This window comes from Engystomops pustulosus, chromosome 7, assembly GCF_040894005.1.
Source record: "Engystomops pustulosus chromosome 7, aEngPut4.maternal, whole genome shotgun sequence".
NCBI classification, from domain to species: domain Eukaryota; kingdom Metazoa; phylum Chordata; class Amphibia; order Anura; family Leptodactylidae; genus Engystomops; species Engystomops pustulosus.
The window spans coordinates 95,038,679-95,059,987 of NC_092417.1; the positions used below are offsets into that span (position 1 = coordinate 95,038,679).

The 21,309-nt window shown below is 40.5% G+C and overlaps 1 protein-coding gene across 1 annotated transcript in view; it reads right to left on the reverse strand.

Annotated features, from left to right (window-relative positions):
* The window catches only part of CDH13 (cadherin 13), a 548,360-nt gene that overhangs the window by 193,375 nt on the left and 333,676 nt on the right, over nucleotides 1-21,309 (reverse strand). The window contains exon 6 of the mRNA XM_072117266.1: nucleotides 18,682-18,826. Coding sequence (XP_071973367.1) covers nucleotides 18,682-18,826 — 145 coding nt within the window. The remainder of the gene's footprint in view (nucleotides 1-18,681; nucleotides 18,827-21,309) is intronic.

Below are 21,309 nucleotides of genomic sequence, written 5' to 3' on the forward strand. Positions count from 1 at the left end.
AAATATTTGCAGGCTTAATTTTTTTGAAAGATTAATTTCAAGCTTTTAATTTTTATTTTTTTTTCACAGTTCATTTAGATTCAATACATAAAATGGTTCTGGATTCTGTATAGCATTAATATAATGATGCTTATGTGAAAACACCTGTAAATAATAACATTAAAAATCACTTTCCACTACAAAATATTTTATTTCAACTTCTTAAAGATTAAATAAAGCCAGTAATTAAAGTCTGTATCTAGATAACAATCAAAAGGGATACATCAAACAACTCCATTATTTACACCTGATTCTTATTATCCAAATACCGTATTTACGGACTATAAGGCGCACCGAATTATAAGGCGCACCATCAATAAATGCCTGCTAAAACGTCTAGGTTGATATATAAGGCGCACCGAATTATAAGGCACACCTGATTATAAGGATGAATGACCAGCAAGTGGCAGACCTGTTCACAGTTTAAGGCACAGTTCAGAGCTCGGATTTCAGAGGTATGGGCTATTAGGGATTAATGTTGCAAGGGTGATGCTGCAGGGGTTAAGCTGTCTCCCTCTGCCCCTTCTCTTTCCCACCTCAGGCAGGGTGTTAGTCCTGTGGGGTTCTCTGTGGCTCCCTCTCTTTCCCCTGTTACAGGGCTGGCAGATATAGGGGTAAAATTGCTTACTCATGCTGCCGATGAGGATTGCTGCATGGTTGGCACTATGGCACTGATGGTACTGCCCCCCCTGCCAGTGTGGAGTATTGTGCCCTGGTGTACAGTATGGGTTGGTGCAGAATATTGCTGTCCCAGAGCTCTTAACTACTCTTAACCCCTTAACGCTGAAGCCACTTTTCACCTTCCTGACACGGCCCATTTTTTCAAATCTGCCCTGTGTCACTATAAATGGTTATAACTTCGGAACGCTTTAACATATACAAGTGATTTTAAAATTGTTTTCTCGTGACGCTTTGTACTTCATGTTAGATGAAAAATTTTGTTTTGTTTTTCATTTATTTATGAGAAAATCAGATGTTTGGTGAAAATTTGGAAAAATTCTTGATTTTCGAACTTCAAAATGTTCTACTTTTTCCACACAAGTCATAACAGCAAAAAAACATAATAACTAACATTCACTAAATGTCTAATTTATGTGGACATGGTTTTTTATGCATACTCTTATATTTGTAGGATGTTATGGGCCTTTGAACGTTAGGTGCGATTTTTCACATTTTCATAAAAAACGCTAAATCCTGCTATTGAGGGACCTGCTCAGGTTTTAAATCACTTTGAGAGGCCTAAATAAAAGTAAAACCCCATAAATTACCCCATTATAGAAACTACACCCCTCAACGTACGTAAAACAACTTTTATGAAGTTTATTAACCGTTTAATTATTTTACAGGGGTTAAAACAAAATCGGATACAATTTTGAAAGTAAACTTTTTGCCTAAATGAATGTGTTTTTCAAAAAATTTACAAATTCTCAGTGGATAAAATACCAAAACGCTCCACAAAATTTGATACCCAATCCCTCCCGCGTATAACAATACCCCATATGTGGTGGTGACTGCTGTATGGGCACACGCCAGGGCATCGAAGGGAAGCTGCGCCATTCAGAGCAGATTATGCATTGTTACTTTTTATTGGCTATACAATCTTAATTTTTTTGTCAATTTGGACATATAAGGGCTTATTTTTTGCGACATGAGATGCACTTTACAAATAATTGATTTTCGTGGGTCATTAGCTTATTGAAGAGATTTTATTAACTCTTGAATGTATGGGTGAAAAGAAAATTGTCAATTTTGGTTTACTTTTTTTTCGTATTTTTTGGGGGTCGTACATCGTACACTAAAAATACTATATTATCTTTATTCTATAGGTGATTACGATTATGGTGATACCTCATTTATACAGTTTTTCATTTATTTTTACAATTTTACTGGATAAAAACTAATATAGAGGAAATCTCATTTGTTTTTGCATCGCCATCTTTTCGGAGACGTAACTTTAATATTTTTTGGTTGACAGAGCTAGTTTTGGGCTTATTTTTTACGAGTTGAGTTGTTCTTTTCAGTGGTACCATTTTGGCGCACATAACTTTTTTTGATCACTTTTTAGAACATTTTTGTGTAGAGATTTTATGAAAAATGTACATTTTTGGCGTTTTTTACGGGTTTTGTTTTTACGGCGTTCACCGAGCGGGTCCAATAATGTTTCTGAGTTATTGTACGGATTATTACGGACGTGGCGATACCAAATATGTGGGGTTTTTTGGCGATTTTGTGTTTTTTTCACTTTATTGCATGTGTATAGGGAATATTTGTGTTTAGGGGACTTTAACTTTATTTAATTAATTCTTTTTATTAAAAAATGATTTTATGTAGTGTTTTTAACATTTTTTTATTAACTTTTACAGGTTAGCTTGAACAAGTGATCCACTGATCACTTGTTCAAGCTCTTCTTCACATTACACAGTGTAATACAGATGTATTACACTGTGTAATGTAACACACTGAGCATGCTGCGCATGCTCAGTGTGTTACAGCCGGGTCCTGCCAGAAGGCATGGACCCGGCTCACAGAAGAGGATCGCGCAGCCCCGGGCACCGGCAGTCCCGGGGCTGCGATCGGAGCAGCGGACCCCCCCGGTAGGCGCCGCGGGGGGGGGGGTCCGATTCTTCTCAAATGCCCCTAGCAGGGGTTAACACTCAGGGGGATTTCGGAGAAATCTCTGATCGCGGGTGTTAGAGGTGGGTGTCGGGTATAATATATAGCCGACACCCGCAGCTTCTGGCGCGGGCTCCGTTCTGGAGCCGGCGCCAGAAGCATGACGTACTATTACCGCATTTTGCGGGAACGCACCTCCCGCCATGCAGTAATAGTACGTCATATGTCGGGAAGGGGTTAAACGTTATACAGTACAGTTCATATATAAGGTGCACTGGACTATAAGGCACACCTTTGATTTCTGAGAAAATCAAAGGATTCTTTGTGCGCTTTATAATTAGAAAAATACGGTTTTAAGATTTTCCTATTCTTACAGACAACTCCTAGTTAACTATATACCTTTCCCATGACAACCTTAAACACAAATTCAACTTACGTACAAGCCTATCTTGTTCATAACCCAGCGAATTGTCTGTATAAGGATATTGAAATAATTCAGTTTACCGCTAGCAGCAGGAACACACACAATAGGCTTTGATGTAATAGGTTTTGATGTTTATGCAGTGTATATTTCAGTTTTGTTGTGTAGCCTGGGATAAGGTCAGCAGAGTAATCTCATTATGGTTAAAGGGCTGTGATACTAGAATAATAATACTGGTTAGCAAAGTCGTGAGATACGACATGGATGTCGATTTTCCTTGTCAGACAAAATTACCACTAACTACAGTCTGAGGCTACATTCACACGAACGTATGGGGGACGTACACTCACCGGCCACTTTATTAGGTACACCATGCTAGTAACGGATTGGACCCCCTTTTGCCTTCAGAACTGCCTCAATTCTTCGTGGCATACATTCAACAAGGTGCTGGAAGCATTCCTCAGAGATTTTGGTCCATATTGACATGATGGCATCACACAGTTGCCGCAGATTTGTCGGCTGCACATCCATGATGCGAATCTCCCGTTCCACCACATCCCAAAGATGCTCTATTGGATTGAGATCTGGTGACTGTGGAGGCCATTTGAGTACAGTGAACTCATTGTCATGTTCAAGAAACCAGTCTGAGATGATTCCAGCTTTATGACATGGCGCATTATCCTGCTGAAAATAGCCATCAGATGTTGGGTACATTGTGGTCATAAAGGGATGGACATGGTCAGCAACAATACTCAGGTAGGCTGTGGCGTTGCAACGATGCTCAATTGGTACCAAGGGGCCCAAAGAGTGCCAAGAAAATATTCCCCACACCATGACACCACCACCAGCCTGAACCGTTGATACAAGGCAGGATGGCTCCATGCTTTCATGTTGTTGACGCCAAATTCTGACCCTACCATCCAAATGTCGCAGCAGAAATCAAGGCTCATCAGACCAGGCAATGTTTTTCCAATCTTCTACTGTCCAATTTCGATGAGCTTGTGCAAATTGTAGCCTCAGTTTCCTGTTCTTAGCTGAAAGGAGTGGCACCCGATGTGGTCTTCTGCTGCTGTAGCCCATCTGCCTCAAAGTTCGACGTACTGTGCGTTCAGAGATGCTCTTATGCCTACCTTGGTTGTAACGGGTGGCGATTTGAGTCACTGTTGCCTTTCTATCAGCTCAAACCAGTCTGCCCATTCTCCTCTGACCTCTGGCATCAACAAGGCATTTCCTCCCACAGAACTGCCGCTCACTGGATGTTTTTTCTTTTTCAGACCATTCTCTGTAAACCCTAGAGATGGTTGTGCGTGGAAATCCCAGTAGATCAGCAGTTTCTGAAATACTCAGACCAGCCCTTCTGGCACCAACAACCATGCTACGTTCAAAGGCACTCAAATCACCTTTCTTCCCCATACTGATGCTCGGTTTGAACTGCAGGAGATTGTCTTGACCATGTCTACATGCCTAAATGCACTGAGTTGCCGCCATGTGATTGGCTGATTAGAAATTAAGTGTTAATGAGCAGTTGGACAGGTGTACCTAATAAAGTGGCTGGTGAGTGTATATAGGGCGTATATATGTCCCCCATACACTTTTATGGCCTCACGGCGCCGTACGGGACCGATACGGTGCAGCACATATGCGGCACTGTACCGTTCCGTAGCCCGTAGAAATATAGGACATGTCTTATCTTTCAACGGAATACGGCACTGTGCGCTGTGTATTCCTACGGTACGGCGGGCATACATCGTGTGAATGTAAGTTTAGGGTGCAGTCACACGTTGCAGTTTCAACTGCATCGCAATCAGTTTTGAGGTGGTTTTAGGTGCAGTTTATGAGGTGAAAGCCATGAACTGAACATATGAATTTGGTTTTGAAGGGGAAACCTCTTCCACAAATGTCATTCACCTACTCAACAAATGTCTTTCACCTTTTAAATGAACAAAACTGATCCTAAAACCATCTCAAAGCTGATTGCGATGCAATTGTAACTGCAACCTGTGACCGCACCCTAAGGGAACTGAAACATCTTGTACAAATTAAGAGAATGTACATTTGCTGTATATTTTTATTGCTTGCATTTTGTTCCATTAACATTTGAGTTAATATTGTAGTTGTATAAAATAGCCTTGGAAATAACTACTTTTTACTGGCACTGGGTTAAAAAAAAGACGACACAAAGTCTCCATGTACAACTTACTTATCTATAACAACCTTCTATAGATTTTGGTGAAACTGTGAATCAAAGTATTGATTTGTAAAGCGCTACAGAATTTGATGGTAGTATATAAATAAAGATTATCATTATTGCTGACATCTTATTTGTAGATGGTCAATTTCCACTGGGATGACTCATTAAAGAAAACTGAAGAAATTGCATGTCATGTATATACAATGATACCAAGTACCTGGTCCTATTTCAAACTCTACAAGAATTCCAGCGTAGGAAATCTTACAGCTGCAGTTACTAAGCTCCAGAGCTCTATAAAATGCCTTGTCTTGGAAACTAAGAGTAGTCTGAGCTTGCAGTCGTTTCTTTTGGCATGTTTACACAACATGTTTATGAAAAATCTCTCATGAAACACTCCTGTCATGCTTAACTCTATTTTGTGGACCACACCACTAAACCACAACTCATCACCAATAGACACCCTTATAAATTACTTGGGCATCATTTCCACACCTACTGGTCTGGAGTCCATGGGTGTCCTCAGGTCCTGGATGGACAAGAGACTACAGAAATGGTACCATCTTCCCTCCCTCAATGGCATGTCCACATTTCTATAATTGTAAAATCACTTTGGATTGCCATTTTCCAAGCACTAGAGATATTTCCTGCTTAGTCATTTGAAGCAAAGGGGCAACAATGTTTTCAAGTTTTGACCTGCAGGCTCAACGTCTCACCATTCATTACAGCTTTGAATGTAAACTGACATAATTTTAACCACGTTTGTCTTAAATGCGACTATTTACACCTGCTTAGTTGTGTATATTCTTTGCTGCTCTTAAAAATCTAAATAAATTGATCCCAGGTCTAATCTACACGCTTCCAATTTTTGGTCATAATAATTGACTCACTTGGGTACAAATTTCACAAGTTTAATTCACATTACTCAGCATGTGGTGAGTCCCCAGAGGAGGAGGCTGCTCTCTCACCTTTCTCCACTTCCAGGCTATGCAGTAGGCACAGCCATTTTGCATTTAGCGTAACCTATTTTTTAGTTGTTGGCCAGACAGACAGACCTGTATAGCACAGACCTGCTGTGCTATACAAAATTGACAGCCTTCTCCAAGAGACGACTACTCTGCTACCTAATCCCATAACACTGAAGCTTACAAAGTACCGTATATACTTGAGTATAAGCCAACCCTAGTATAAGCCAAGGCCCCTAATTCTATCACCAGAAACTGTGAAAACCTATTGACTTGAGTATGAGCCGAGGGTGGGAAATGAATTGGTCGCAGCCCCCCCCCCAGAAAGCAATCCCCCATGTAGTATACAGCCAGCCTGCCCCCTGTAGTATACAGCCAGCCTGCCCCCTGTTGTATACAGCTTTCCAGCTCCATATATAGTACACAGCCAGCTCCCTATAGTATACAGCCAGCCCCTGTAGTATATAGCCAGCTCCCTATAGTATACAGCCAACTCCCTATAGTATACAGCCAGCCCCCTGTAGTATACAGCCAGCTCTCTATAGTATACAGCCAGTTCCCTTTAGTATACAGCCCACCCAGTCCCCAGTAGTATACAGCCAGCCCACCCAGCACTTAAAAAAAATATACTCACACACTCACCCGCCGGCAGGCCCAATGTTTGGTGTGGTTCCTGATGTCGGAGCAGCTCCCCTTCTGTTTTCTCCGCGGCTCTTATTCTTTCTTTGATCTTCAGTAACAGTCGGCAGGGTGCGGCCATGTTATCTCCCGGTCGGCGCATACTATGATGTCAGCTGCGGCCGCATCATAGCACCAGTTGGGAGGTAACGTGATCACGCCCTGCCGGTTGTTAAAGAAGAATGAAGAAATAAGAGGAGCCACGCCTACATCGGGAGCCGCGCCAAGCATCGGGCCCACCAGACGGTGAGTATATACGTTTATTTTTTATTGACTCATGCCGAGGTGAGGTTTTTTGGCACATTTTTTGTGCTGAAAAAATCGGCTTTTACACGAGTATATACGGTAAATAATCTTGTAGGACACTCACATATAAATCAGCATGCAGACCACCTTCGACCCCGGTCAAGTATCCAATGCCTATGAGTGTGAAACAACCCCATAAGGTTTCCCCCACAAACTTAATAGTTTCTCCAACTGCTCGATTTGTTAGCCCTTGATTCTTCCAGACCTATTTACAGATTTTTTGTAGTGGCATTGAGTCACTTTGGCCATTCAAGTTTTACTTTAAAAATTTGTGTAATGTAGAATTCTGGTACAATTCACAAAGTCATTACATTACCCAATAGAGTATCCTTAATCTCATTAAATTCACAGTAAAACTATAATCAGTTATTCTGAGTTGTCCAGTGTGCCCTATCCCATCTATAGGAAGATGAAATTATTTTGTCAGCTAATCTTCCTGTTGTAGAAAAGATTAAGACATTGTTATGCCCTGTGCTCTCCTGTGATTTATCGCTGGTATCGCTTTGTACATCCTTAGGAGATTCAAATCCCATTATATCTGTACCTTCAGGTAATTTATGTCTCCATAAGATCACATAATATCCCGAGAAGCCCCTGTCAGATGAGCTTTCCCATACTCAAGATGCAGCGCTGTCCACAATGCACATCTGTTACCGTACACACAAGGTGAAATGCCCCATTTACATTTATGTCACTTATGGTAGACTTCTGCTTAGTGAATTAATCATATGGTTGTAGTTGTTGAGATGTCCATCTGCAAAAAATGTATCAAAACTCAAGGGAATGCTATACCTTGCTCTACCTACTTAAAACCTACTTAAAAAGTGGAAGGGGGTATAACATGACCCATAGATTCAAGGATGGCAGCACTTATTGAACTAGGCTGGTATATCTGGAGTGTTCTGAATATCTTTGGTTATCTAATTTAGTTTACATGGAGATTTAGGTAAGTACATATAATCTAGAAGATTTTGTACTATTGAGATCCGTCCCAACTTCAGGAAGATGATGATGGCCAAACATAGCTCCTCATTGCATATGATAAGAGGGAAGACAGCAATTTAAAAAACTTTGGGTCCCCTGGTTCTCATTTTTTGACTCAAGGCTGAGTAAAAGTCACCTGAGAGAAAACCCAGGAAACGGTCCCTAGACCCCATTTCTATATTCCTAATATACATATATAAATGCCAATATGTAATTGTATAATGGGCAATTGTAAACAGATAGATCTCAATTTATCTCCTCCCCCAACATTCTAAGTACAAAGCCATTAGTTCAAATGAACACAATCCGCACTGCTGGAAAAGGCACTTACTAATTGCCTAACTCCCCTAACTTCCTATCCTTTACCCCTGAGATGATTCAAGTACTCTTTCTTCTTATGAAGAATGCTACATTATGTTGTTTTGTATATGTACATGTTTTGATCACTCCTATGTACACTTGACATGTTACCTTTCTCTTTATCTAGATCAATGCCTTGTATTTAAGTAAAAGTACATGTTTTAAATGTTTACTAAGCTAACAAAATATGGGGAAAAACAATAAAAAGATTTTAAAAACAAAACAAAATGACAGATACATATCAATTTGTATTGGCTTCTGTTTTTAGGATGTAAAACCTCCCCTAAAACTTCAAACCTGCAGGAGTTATATTCTTTTAGTATACACTAGTATTAGTTGGTCAGCCTTGCTCTGTCTCTTGCTTTTCATTTTATGTTATTTCAGATTTTTTTGGAGATTAGTAAGTTACAGGTGCACATGGTTATCTAATAAACTGTAGGAAAGATTCATTTGGTTTCAGTACAGAAAACCTTTATAAATCATTGTGCATAAAAAAATATGAGACAGGCGGCTTCCTCCTTTCTACATTTCCTTAGGAAAACTCAGCAAACAAAATGAAGCAGCAATATGTCTCCGATCTTGTCATGGGAAAGCCTGCAGCTAATCAGATGTGTGTCCTCACCTATTGGGCACAGCAAGGTAAGGGAGGGGGGAGTGAATGTCCTGAGGATGGCAACTGATTAAAATAAACTATCCTGCATACATATAAAGACAACAATAAAGAGGACAATATAATTTACAACGACATATACAGAATATTTGCATGGGAGCTGGAAGGAACAGTTGGCATTGTTTTCTATTATTGGTTAATAAAAAACTCTATGTTAGGCTACATTCACACACATGTATGGGGGACGTATACACGGCCGGCGTATGTACGGCCGATATACATCCCCCATACACTTCTATGGGCTCACAGCCCTGTACGGGAGCGGTACGGTGCAGCACACGTGTGCCGTGCGCTGTATCTTCCTATGGAGGGGTGGGGGTGAGCAGCGCTCATCCCCTGCTCCTCTCCGCAGCGCCAATGTATGCCCGCCATACTACGGTACGGCGGGCATACAACGTTTGAATGTAGCCTAAGAGTAAGTTTTCCATTTAAATTATTCACTATGAATTTAATAATTTTTTATAAATTTGGAACTTGTTAGTAGGTTTGATCAGCAAAAAAATTAATATTTCTTAGTTGAAATACAAAATCTGTGCCTCTCATACTTTGTTATATTTCTTTTGTAACAGATGGATCTTTCGGGCTCTACATGCATCAGCTCCTAAGAGCAAATATGACCTTTGCACTCCCATTTTTATACTCCTATCAGAGATGCAGAAGAACCAATGTAATCACATCAACCTAAAGGTTAAAGGTAGAGATGGGCAAATTTGTTGAAATTCGGTTAGACGCGATTCGCCAAATGTTTTGAAAAAATTAGATTCAACCCAAATCAAATCAAACAGCAAATCACATTAAAAACAGGTATTTCCTGGCTGCTTACAGCCTGTAAGGTGTTGTAGAATGTTGTGCCATGCTTAAATATACATAAGGCGCATCAGTGGCGTAACTAGGAGAGGCAGACTTCTGAATGGGACCCTCCTCCCCCCTTAAAAAATATACATATTTATATACTCACAAATGTGAGTTACAGTTACACAGTATACAGTACACATATAAAGCATAATGCAGTATATGTATACAACATACATTCTGTACACATACAGCATATATACATCACAGATACAGCAAATATACATCACATATATGTCATACACATATTGGGGCAGATTTATCAAGTGTCTGAAAGTCAGAATCTTTCCAGTTTCCCATGTCAACCAATCACAGCTCCCCTTTAAAATATTTATGAGTACTGGTAAGATGAAAGCTGAGCTGTGATTGGTTGCCATGGGCAACTGGAAAGATTCTGACTTTCAGACACTTGATAAATCTGCCCCATTATGTTGTGCAATGTGCAGCATAATATATATATAATGGGGTATATCCTCCGGAAACATGGTAGGCCACAGAGTGGCACAATGACAATGTGGAGGTGGCTGCAACCTGGTAGGCCACAGAGTGGCACAATGACAGTGTGGAGGTGGCAGCAGCAGGAGGTCAGAAAGTAGCACAATGACAGAGTGGGGGTGGCAGCAGCAGCATGAGGTCAAAGAGTGGAGCTGCGAGCAACAGGGGAGGCCACATTGTGGCACAATGACAAAGTTTGAAATTAATTTGAAGTTGAAATTTGCCATTTAAATTTGAATTTGAAGATTAGCGACGCCACATGCATCATGCATTACAGTTTTCCTGAAAATATCATGACTTTGCCAAAAAAGAACTGCAAAGATGGAATCAGCAGTATGAGGTCAGAGGTGTGGAGGTGGCGGCAACATGGTAGGCCACAGAGTGGCACAATGATAGAGTGTGGAGGTGGCGTCAGCAGAAGCAGAAGTAGCCCACAGGTGGCAGCAACATGGAAAGCCACAGAGTGGTACAATGATAGTGTGGAGATGGTGACAGCAGCAGGAGCCCACAGAGTGGCACAATGATAGGGTGTGGAGGTGGCGTTAGCAGCAGCAGGAGCCCACAGAGTGGCACAATGACAGAATGTTGAGGTGGCAGCAACATGGAAAGCCACAGCGTGGTACAATGATAGTGTGGAGATGGTGACAGCAGCAGGAGCCCACAGAGTGGCACAATGATAGGGTGTGGAGGTGGCGTTAGCAGCAGCAGGAGCCCACAGAGTGGCACAATGACAGAATGTTGAGGTGGCAGCAACATGGAAAGCCACAGCGTGGCACAATGCAGGGTGTGGAGGTGGCGACAACCTGGTAAGCCACAGAGTGGCACAATGAGAGAGTCTGGAGGTGGCAGCAACATGGAAAGCCACAGAGTGGCACAATGACAGATTGTGTAGGTGGCGGACAATTCCAGTCCCTGGTAAAGATGGTAGAAAGTAGATGGAGCAACTGGCAGCAGATGCGTGGTATCAGGCGGGTGGCAGCATCAGAATAGTGGCTGAGGTAGGTAGTTAGAATCCAGACTCATTTCTCAACGTCTGGGAGAGGCGTCATGGCTGATCTAATCTGATGCATACGGTATTGGTGAGTTGAAATCCGGGCCGATCCAAGCCTGATTCATCTTGACAAAGGTCAGTCCCTCCACATTACGGGTGGACAAGCGGGTTTTCCTTGGGGGTAACGATGGCCCCCGCTGCACTGAACATCCGCTTGGATGCCACACTACTGGCCGGGCAGGACAGCTCCTCTAGTGCAAACTCCGCAAGTTGCAGCCACGCAACAAGTTTGACTGCCCAGTAGTCCAAGGAATCCTCTACCTGAGGCGAGAGAAGGGTCTGGACCGATTCTATAAATCAAGGATAGAAGGGAAGAACCAGGGCGCTACGACTCAAGTGTAGAGTTAATTGATAGGATGATTTAAGTTCAAATTTAATCTTGTAGCCTAGCATGTAGTCCGATATATGTGGAGTGCTGCCGGAGGACAAGAGGAACCACGAGGATTAGGCGTCCAGGGAATTAATCCCGCGATCTGGAGTTCTTTTGTCGGCAAGACTGAAAAACCCACAGATATGGTGCAACTTCACTTCAAAAGTGTCTGTATTATAAATGAACAACGAGTTTCGGCACTTGTTTCTGAACCTGACGAAGGCGCTGGTCTAGCGCCGAAACGCATTGTTCATTTATAATAAAGACACTTCTGAAGTGAAGTTGGGCCATATCTGTGGATTTTTCTGTCTTGCTGACAAAAGAACTCTACCTGAGGTGGTAAAGTGATGTCCAAGTAGGCCACCATCTGCTGGTGCAGGATCTGCTCCATGCCCTGCTGCTGCTGGTGGCCGCTATTCTCCTGACTAGGCGGGTGAAGGAAGTTGCTCATTATGGACTCCAGACTTAAATGGGTATTCTCGTCTGGGTACTCACATTCAGTTTCACTAATCTTCCATATATAAACATTTCTTCAATTGGATGTTATTAAAAAAAATGTTCCTGTGTGAAGATAATTTCTCATAAATGTAGTCATTCTGTCCCTTAGAAACCAGATAGCTCCTTGGATACGACCATGTCACACTCTGCCAGCGGTGGCCAGACTTGGGCTATAGAGTCCTGCCCGACCACCTAGATTCAGCGATCATTACCACAGGACGGCTGTGGGACATGTAGTAACTCCCAGACATTTCATATACAAAACCTTTTTGTGTCTTTGTGCACTCACTCCAGCAGAGGTGGCCATATCCGAGGAAGCCATCTCGTTTCTAAGGGACAACATGGCTACATTCATGAGAAATTAACTTCACACAGGAACATTTTTTTTTAATAACATCAAATTGAAGAAATGTTTATATATGGCAGATTTATCAAACTGAATGTGAATGCCCAGGCGAGAATACCCCTTTAAGCTGCTGCAGATGGAGCTGCTACTAGTTTGCCTAACTCTGTACTTAGCTAATATTAGCAATTCTCTAATTTATTCTCCTTAGCTGTCTGCAGCCATTTGCCTACTAGCAGGGATTTTACATTATTCTTTGGCTGCTCTCCTTCCCTTTGTTGGGATTGTTTGCCGTGGGAATCTGTGTCTGAAGCTGGAGATGAGTAAGAGGGTGGATGCATCTTGTTGGGAAGAGCCCCAGGAGAGATGCACATTCCCGATCAGTAGCCTGCTAGGTGCAGAAGCGTGCTGCTATTGCTGCTATTGCTGGAAGTAAGACATAATCTCCAGGACCTTGAGTCACAAGCATGTTACTTACTTGAGGTCATTCAATTACAAGAAAGCAGTCTCTACATACTGCCCTAGTAATGGTATGTAGCAGAGCTGGTTGTGAATTTTATATGTGTGGAAGTTTGAATGCATGCACAAATAATAGGGGGCAGAGTCCATAGAGTATAATGGCAAAAAAAAAAGAAAAATCAGACATTGCATAAAGAAACAGTGTTTTAGGGAGGGTTCCTCTCAAATGGTGGTCTTTTGGAGAGGTTTTACTATATATATATATATATATATATATATATATATATATATATATATTACACATAACGTGTAATATATCTTTTTCTTTATAACTATATATTTTTCTTACTTTGAGCAGAAATCCAGCGCTCTGTGCTGTGTTGATCTCTGTATAAGCAGTAACACTGATTCTGTATCCTGATTGGCTGGGCTGTTTCTGCACGTACATGTGATTGCTATCAGTATTCTGGCCTCATTCTCTTAGGAAGTGCCCACTCACTTCATAAGAAGCTGGAGAGGATTTTATAGAAAGGGCTGATAGATATATGAGGCTGGATCTCAGGCACGCAGCATGTTATAGGTATTGTTGGCATTGTTGTAGGCTCCCTCCAGCTGTGCTAAAACTATTTTTAGTCAAGTAACTTTACAAATACACTTTAAGTGGCACTACTGTTTATCATTGTAGTCCAAACTCAATACAGCAACTGTTCCACCCGATTTCAGTAAATAACTAGTCCATTGACAATGACTGGAACTGTTTTTTAAAAATGCAAAAAAACCCTTTTTCCTAATCTTGGACAACCCTTTTATAAAAATCAACTGACAATTATTAGATAATCTACATTTAAGATATTTCAGATTGTTTACAACTGTAATAAATGTCCTTTCTGCCATTACAAGTTGCTAGATTCCTTTCTAGCCTTTTTATGATATAAAAAAATAGATTAGGTATGAATAAATAAACAAGTATTTTCCAAAATTGATGCATTTTCTCCATCAAGCTCTTTAATGTGTTGGCCTCAATTTATTTATGTATTATACAAAGTATTTATGGAAGTATTTTCTGAGTGGGCTCGCAGGGGCTTATAGTCATAAAACAAATATTCATGCTCTTGCTGGGTAAATGACATTTGAAGATGAATTAAATGCGAAGCGGAGGAAAATAACTACTTCACCTATACTAGGTCATCGTGCAATTAGCGTCTGCTTTACCGTCTTCAATAAAATTCCTGTCAGAGCGGGAAATGTTTTAGAGTTCTAATATCTTCTCAGATTGTGGTTGAATTTACACTCAGCAAAACGGAAGGGCAGAAATAATAGAGCCCTATGAGAAAAGTGCTTAATAAAGTCTGTCTCAGACAATTCTATTGTATTGTAGGTTGATAACCCCTATAAAGCTCAGAGCTGGAGCAAAATAGGAGATGATGTACAGCTTTGGTCTCTCCAGCACAGCTTTCCTCCAATACTCGCTGATACAAAAACTAATCGGGCCAAACATTTCATCCAATTCATTTGCCATGATTGTGTTTACACACATGATCTGTTCCAGTACTGAACAAGGGTGTTGGTGGTGGGTGTCTGCTGTATAACACAGCAGTCACCTGCCCTGTACATAGAGGGATCAGCCCATTAGCCCCATCCATACAACCTCAAAGGAAACCTACCATTTAGAATGGCAGAGGTGAGCTGTAAGTACCGAGCACCAGCTCAGGGTGAGCTGGTGCCGGTACTTACTTTCGTTAGTGTTATAAACCGCGGTATCGCGGTCTTAACACTTTTTAAACTCTAGACCAGAACAGGCTTCCGGAGATGTTGCGCGCGCATGGTCGCGCGCAGCGCCGAAGCCTCTCCTGCTCTAAAGTTTAAAAAGTGTTAAAACCGCGATACCGCGGTTTATAACACTAACGAAAGTAAGTACCGGCACCAGCTCACCCTGAGCTGGTGCACGGTACTTACAGCTTACCCCTGCCATTCTAAATGGTAGGTTTCCTTTAATGATGCTGCGCTATAGTATTACAGTGATCAACATTGTGGTGTTAATACATGTGCAGCATCAAAATTAGTGGTATTTCTTCTACATTTACCTCCACAACAATGCATTGTATACAGGGCACCCATGCAACCTTCACTTATTACTATTGTGTTGCATCCATAGCAGCCAATTCAGATACATGCCATCTACCATCTCCATGGCTTGAAGGACAGCTTTATGTGTAGCCACATGATGAGTGCAGAGATTGTCAGCAGCATACGGATATTCTAATCATAAAAATGTCACTGACCAACAGAGACTCCAACAGGGTATAACAGTATAATGCAATGACCAGTACATGCAAGGTCCTCCTTCTGTACTTCCATTTGTTATAATGTAATATATGTGAAGTGAACCTATTATTGAATTTATAATTGAGGGTGCAATATGTATAAATTATAACATCTAGCAATAATTTTACCCCTTAAAATCTTGGTTCGGTCAAATTCGGATAAACTGGAATTTTAGAAAGCTGTTAGGGTCAAACCCGAACCCCCACCAATAACACCCCAATCCCTGCGTTAACTACCATTGGAATTAGGGATAAGGGAGCAGATTTCTAGCTTCACAGGATATCATACACACTGTTCAGCATCTACACAATAAAGATTTTAGGGTTCAGGATTCAGAATACAAAGCATTGGAAGATACAAATACCAGGAAGGGAAGAAATTAGAGAGCATATAGATATGAGCCGCAGAGTATTCATTGCATACAGGTTATAGAGTATAGTATATTTGACAGCGTTAAAAAAACCTACCATCAGAAATCTATCTATTAAGGTAGATTTAATGGTGGGTTCCTATTAACCATATAAACCCCAATCTTTAGCTAACCCTATAATGCTTTCTAAACTAAGCTAAACTTTATCTAACTTATATGTAAATTTTCCAGAGAGGCTACTGGGGTGTGGCATAGCCTCTCCTGGCTGTGGGAGCAAAGGCTACTCTAAGCCCCAGTAGCCTCCACCATCCCACCTACCTGCCTGTCCTCGACAAGATCCTGCTACTGCTCCTGCTGTTCACGCCTCTAATGGGAGCGCTGTCATAAGCAGCTACTGCGCTTGAGCAGCGCTGCAACAGAGCAGTGATCAGCGGGAGAAGTAGCAGGAGCATGCTGGGGACTTGCAGGTAGCAAGGGGATGCAGAGGCTACTGGGGCGTGGAATAGTCTTTGGTCCCACTGCCTAAAGAGGCTACTTCACGCCACAGTAGCCTCTCTGGAAAATTTACATATTAGCTAGATAACATTTAGCTTAGTTTAGAAAGAATGATAGGGTTAGCTAAAGATAAATTAGGGATTAGTAAGTTAATAGGAATATAATAGTTAGATTTCTGATGGTAGGTTTCCTTTGAACAGACTTATCTCAATGTGATCAGATTCACATTTTTTTACTATGTACCAGTAAAGCTAATCTTTTCAGCCTTCTCTGGAGATGAAACTCCCAGTGAGATTGTTGTGTGTCACTAGACTCACTACACTGTACAATTGTTCAGAAAAGTAATTCAGACAAGGACTATGAACATTGACTGATGACTCCTACAGTGAAAAATTCTATAGAATTGCAATATGAGTGGCTTTCTGTAGTGCCTTCAAAGTGCTTGTTCTACTTCACTTTAAAAGGATGACAGTGATATATATATATATATATATATATATATATATATATATATATATACGATGAGAAATTGGGCAGCACTCCGGAGATATCGTGCAACAAAAAGATAAAGACTTGCAACAACTTGATAAAGACTCTGTGTGAGTCGAAACGTCGCTTTTGCTGTATCTTTTTTAAAACATGGAATAAAGAACACCACTTGTTGCACGATATCTCCGGAGTGCTGCCCAATTTCTCATCGTATTTTGTTAGAGGATCCGTGGCCCGATCCCAGTGTGCTTGCACCCACCATCATCTGCCTGGTTTATGGTGTGCTGTTTTCATTTTCTTGAAGTATATATATATATATATATATATATATATATATATAACTGTTCCAGTTGCCCATGGAAACCAATCAGAGCTCAGATTTAATTTTAAAAACAGCTGTGGAAAAATGAGAGCTGAGCTCTCATTGGTTGCCATGGGTGACAAGAACAGTTCTGCTTTTCCATAGTGTGGCATACAGTGGCTTCAGATTGCAATATTATATAATATAATAATAACTATATGCTGTACAATGTTCCTTTCTAGGACATTGGGACTTACACAACCTCACTGTGCGGTAGGTACAGCATTATGCCACAGTCAGTCTGGATCTTGCTGACTGTGGAAAATCTAGTGGAATAACATGGGGATTTAATGACTAAAACACTTCCATTACTGATGGACATGTATGTACTCACTACTGATGTGCCACATTTATTGTCCACCATCAGCCTCTGTGATACGTTTGGTGAATATGTACTGTACAGGACACTGAGGTATCTCCTTCCCTCTACAGAGAAGGAGATTTATTAAAACATATGGGTTTGTCTTGTGTGAGGGCTTCACATATCTGTATTAGTTAACTGAATATTACTATTTATATTTGGTCAACCTTATTTTGGGAACCAACTAGAGAATAATCACATGAATGTTGCTCACTGCAATGTGGTGTCAAACAGCCATGAAAAGATCTGGCCTGCTCTATTTTTCTTTATTTGGGGACAACGTACCCATTCATATTTAAGGGGGTCCATAAAAAAAATCTGACAAAAATTGGTACATTCCTGTGAATAAATATTTAAAATATTTCAATAAACGTATGATGTCCAATAATTTTGTATTTAATTAATACAATTCTATAGGATTGTAGGTTTCATTTGATGTAAAGCATATTCTTTCTTCAAAACTACTGAACAATACCCAAACATTTAACTTCATTTCATAGGTAATATACAGTAGAAAATGTCCTTGGAACTTCCATTATATAACTGTATCTTCTATGTGATTAACTATAGGATGTGCTATTAATGATAAAACTCTCTATATTGGCTGCAGAAAATATCTGCTTGACAGACAACAAGGTCACCAGATCAGGGGACCTATCCAGTGAAAAGGAACTATCCACTCACTTTATTGTAGTCTTTAGACTGAATAATTGTATATGCTTTGTGTGCAGGTGCTAAGCTGAAATGCATAGGTATTGAAGTCTGATACTGATCTCTATAATCTGCAGATAATTTCCTGTGCCATGTGAGGTTTATTTCATACTAAGTAATTGGGTAGCAGTGATTTATTCAACTCTCTTTTTCTCAGATGTAATCCCCACTGCAAGTTAAAGCAATAATATCCAAAAAGCATAACTGGTAAAAATAAACTAGATAGTTTTGTAACAGCCTCTGAAAAAAGTAGGGCAATAAAAAGTTGAAAACTCACCTGTTGGAGACCCTTCCAGAACATGTCCAACATATGGGCCTTCTTTAAAGATTGGTCGGTTGTCATTCTGATCAATAATGATGACCTCCAGATCAACGGGTCCTTCAATGGTTTTTCCATTCTCATCTGTAGTTTCCACTCGTAACTGTTGAGAGGAGAAAGCAAAAAGATACATTTTTATTTTCTGCTACTGTAAAAAAATTCAAAATTCCTTACATCTGCCTAATAAGTCTCCATAATCCTATTTTTACAACTAGTAGTCATCACATAATGAGATTAATGTATACTACTGGAATATAGTAACTATACCAGTGATGGCGAACCTTTTAGAGACCGGGTGCCCAAACTATAATCAAAATCCGCTTTTTTACCGCAAAGTGCCAACATTGCATTTTAAGCAGTAACTTATTGCTACTTGCTCTTCAACATCTATCAATCGTATTGGCCCCTTGAGGCCACTAATACAGTTGAAAGAGGGCACATTCAGACTATCATTGTAGCTTCTCACCAGGATCTCTCTGTACAGGAAGAATGTAGGGTCCAGTAGGAGGAACTACAAAGATACTGCAGTTCTATCAACACTTTCTCACTTTTACTGCAGTTCCAAACAGCCAATGAAGTGTTGTTTTAAGATAGCACCGATTGCAGCATCTCTTAAATTGTCTGGGTCTGCAGGAAGATTTGTTGAATTTGGTCCTGTTTGGTGGGCTCTGTCTTGGGGTCAATGGCCTGAGTGCCCACAGAAAGGGCTCTGAGTGCCACCTCTGGCACCCGTGCCAAAGGTTTGCCACCACTGAACTATACTATACTAAGTAAGGGGGGAACCCTTCTATATATATTCCTTATATATTCCTATGTTGGAAAGAGCCCTATAAAGCCCTATCTCCTAGTAAAATATTTTAACTTATCTTCACTTTTTGCACCATAATGCAAAAAGACGTTACTGTATGTCTTGTTGTGTAAGGGGGAGTATGAGGCGGGCTCACAGGCTGAGCCCTCTTCAAACTCGTCGGGTGTTTGCTTCACAATGGAGCAAACACCCGTTGCTAACACACGTAATTGGTGTAAGCACCGATCGCAGGAGTTAACCCTTTGATCGCCACTGGCAAAGCTGCCGGTGGCATTAACGAACTGGCGGTATGTGGGCGCCGCCATCTTGGCTCGGATCATTGCTCCCCGTGACTTCATCTGGGAGTGGTGATCCGTTGCCATGACAGCCTCGGGTCACACAAAGATCCGAGGCTATCATGTTTTAGGCTACCTATTACAATGTGCGGTTAGCACATTGTAATAGATGGTGTTCAAAATCCCCATATACTGTCATACTGTAGTATGGCAGTATATGGTATGATCAATCAGACAACCTAGGGTTAAAGTACCCTAGGGGGGCTGAAAAATAGTAAAAGGAAAAAAAGGAAAAAAAAAAAGATTATATTAAACTAAAAATTCAAGTTGCCCACCTTTCTTTTGAAGTCATATAAATAAACAGGAAAAGTCCTAAACACATTAGGTATCGCCGCGTCTGAAAATGCCAGATCTATCAAAATATAATAATGGTTTTTCACTACGATTAACACTATAACAGAAAATAGCGCCCAAAGTTTTAAGTTGCAGTTTTGAAAAATGTATATAATTCAATAAAAAGTGATCAAAAGGTCGCACAGTCCTAAAAAAAATAGTATTGAAGACATAATCAAAAGTTGCAAAAAAATGACACCACCCACAGCTCCATACATCAAAGTATGAATAAGTATAAGTTATTAGCACCAGAAGACAGCAAAATTAAGATTTTTTTTCCATACAGGAGGTTTTCATTTTTGTAAATGTATGAAAACATTATAAAACCTATACAAAATTGTTATCCCTGTGATCCCACCGACCCAAAGAATAGGGTAGAAATGTCATTTGGGGTGCAGAGTGAAGGCGTAATATCCAAGCCCTCAAAAATATGGGGCAAATAAGTTTTATCGTCATTTTACTGCATTCAGAATTTTTTTTACCGCTTCCCAGTACACGGCATGGAATAATAAATACCCTCACTATGAAGTGCAGTTTGTTATGTAGAAAACAAACCCATACACAGCTCTTTACATGGAAAAATAAAAAAGTTATACGGTAGATTTTTGAAGGTGGGGAGTCAAAAGTGAAAACGCAAAAATGAAAAAGGGCCTGGTCCTTAAGGGGTTAAAGGTCTATGTTTCATTTCTACACAACAAAAATCTCACTATTTTAACATTATATGTGTGATTAATTACCAACTATGCAGATGGCATAAAATGTATGTTTGCTACTTTCTACAATGTATGTATTTTGATCTGCCATGTCTAAACAGCACTTCAAAGGACAAACTGATCTTCAGAACAACAATATCCTCATGATGTGAGAAAAAGCTTTTGTCTTTGTGCCGCCATCTTCTGCTAGTTAATTAGCATTGTGTTATATTGATCATTTTAATTGTGTTTGCTAATTAACAAGCCCTTTAAAAAAGACACTTGATACATGGTGGCCGAGAGTGCTGACACAATGTCCCTCTAGGATAATCACTGAGAGCCTTCCCTGCATGGGATGTGACAAATATTGACGTCACACACTTCATTACTCTAAGGTGACAGATTATGTGAGACAGAG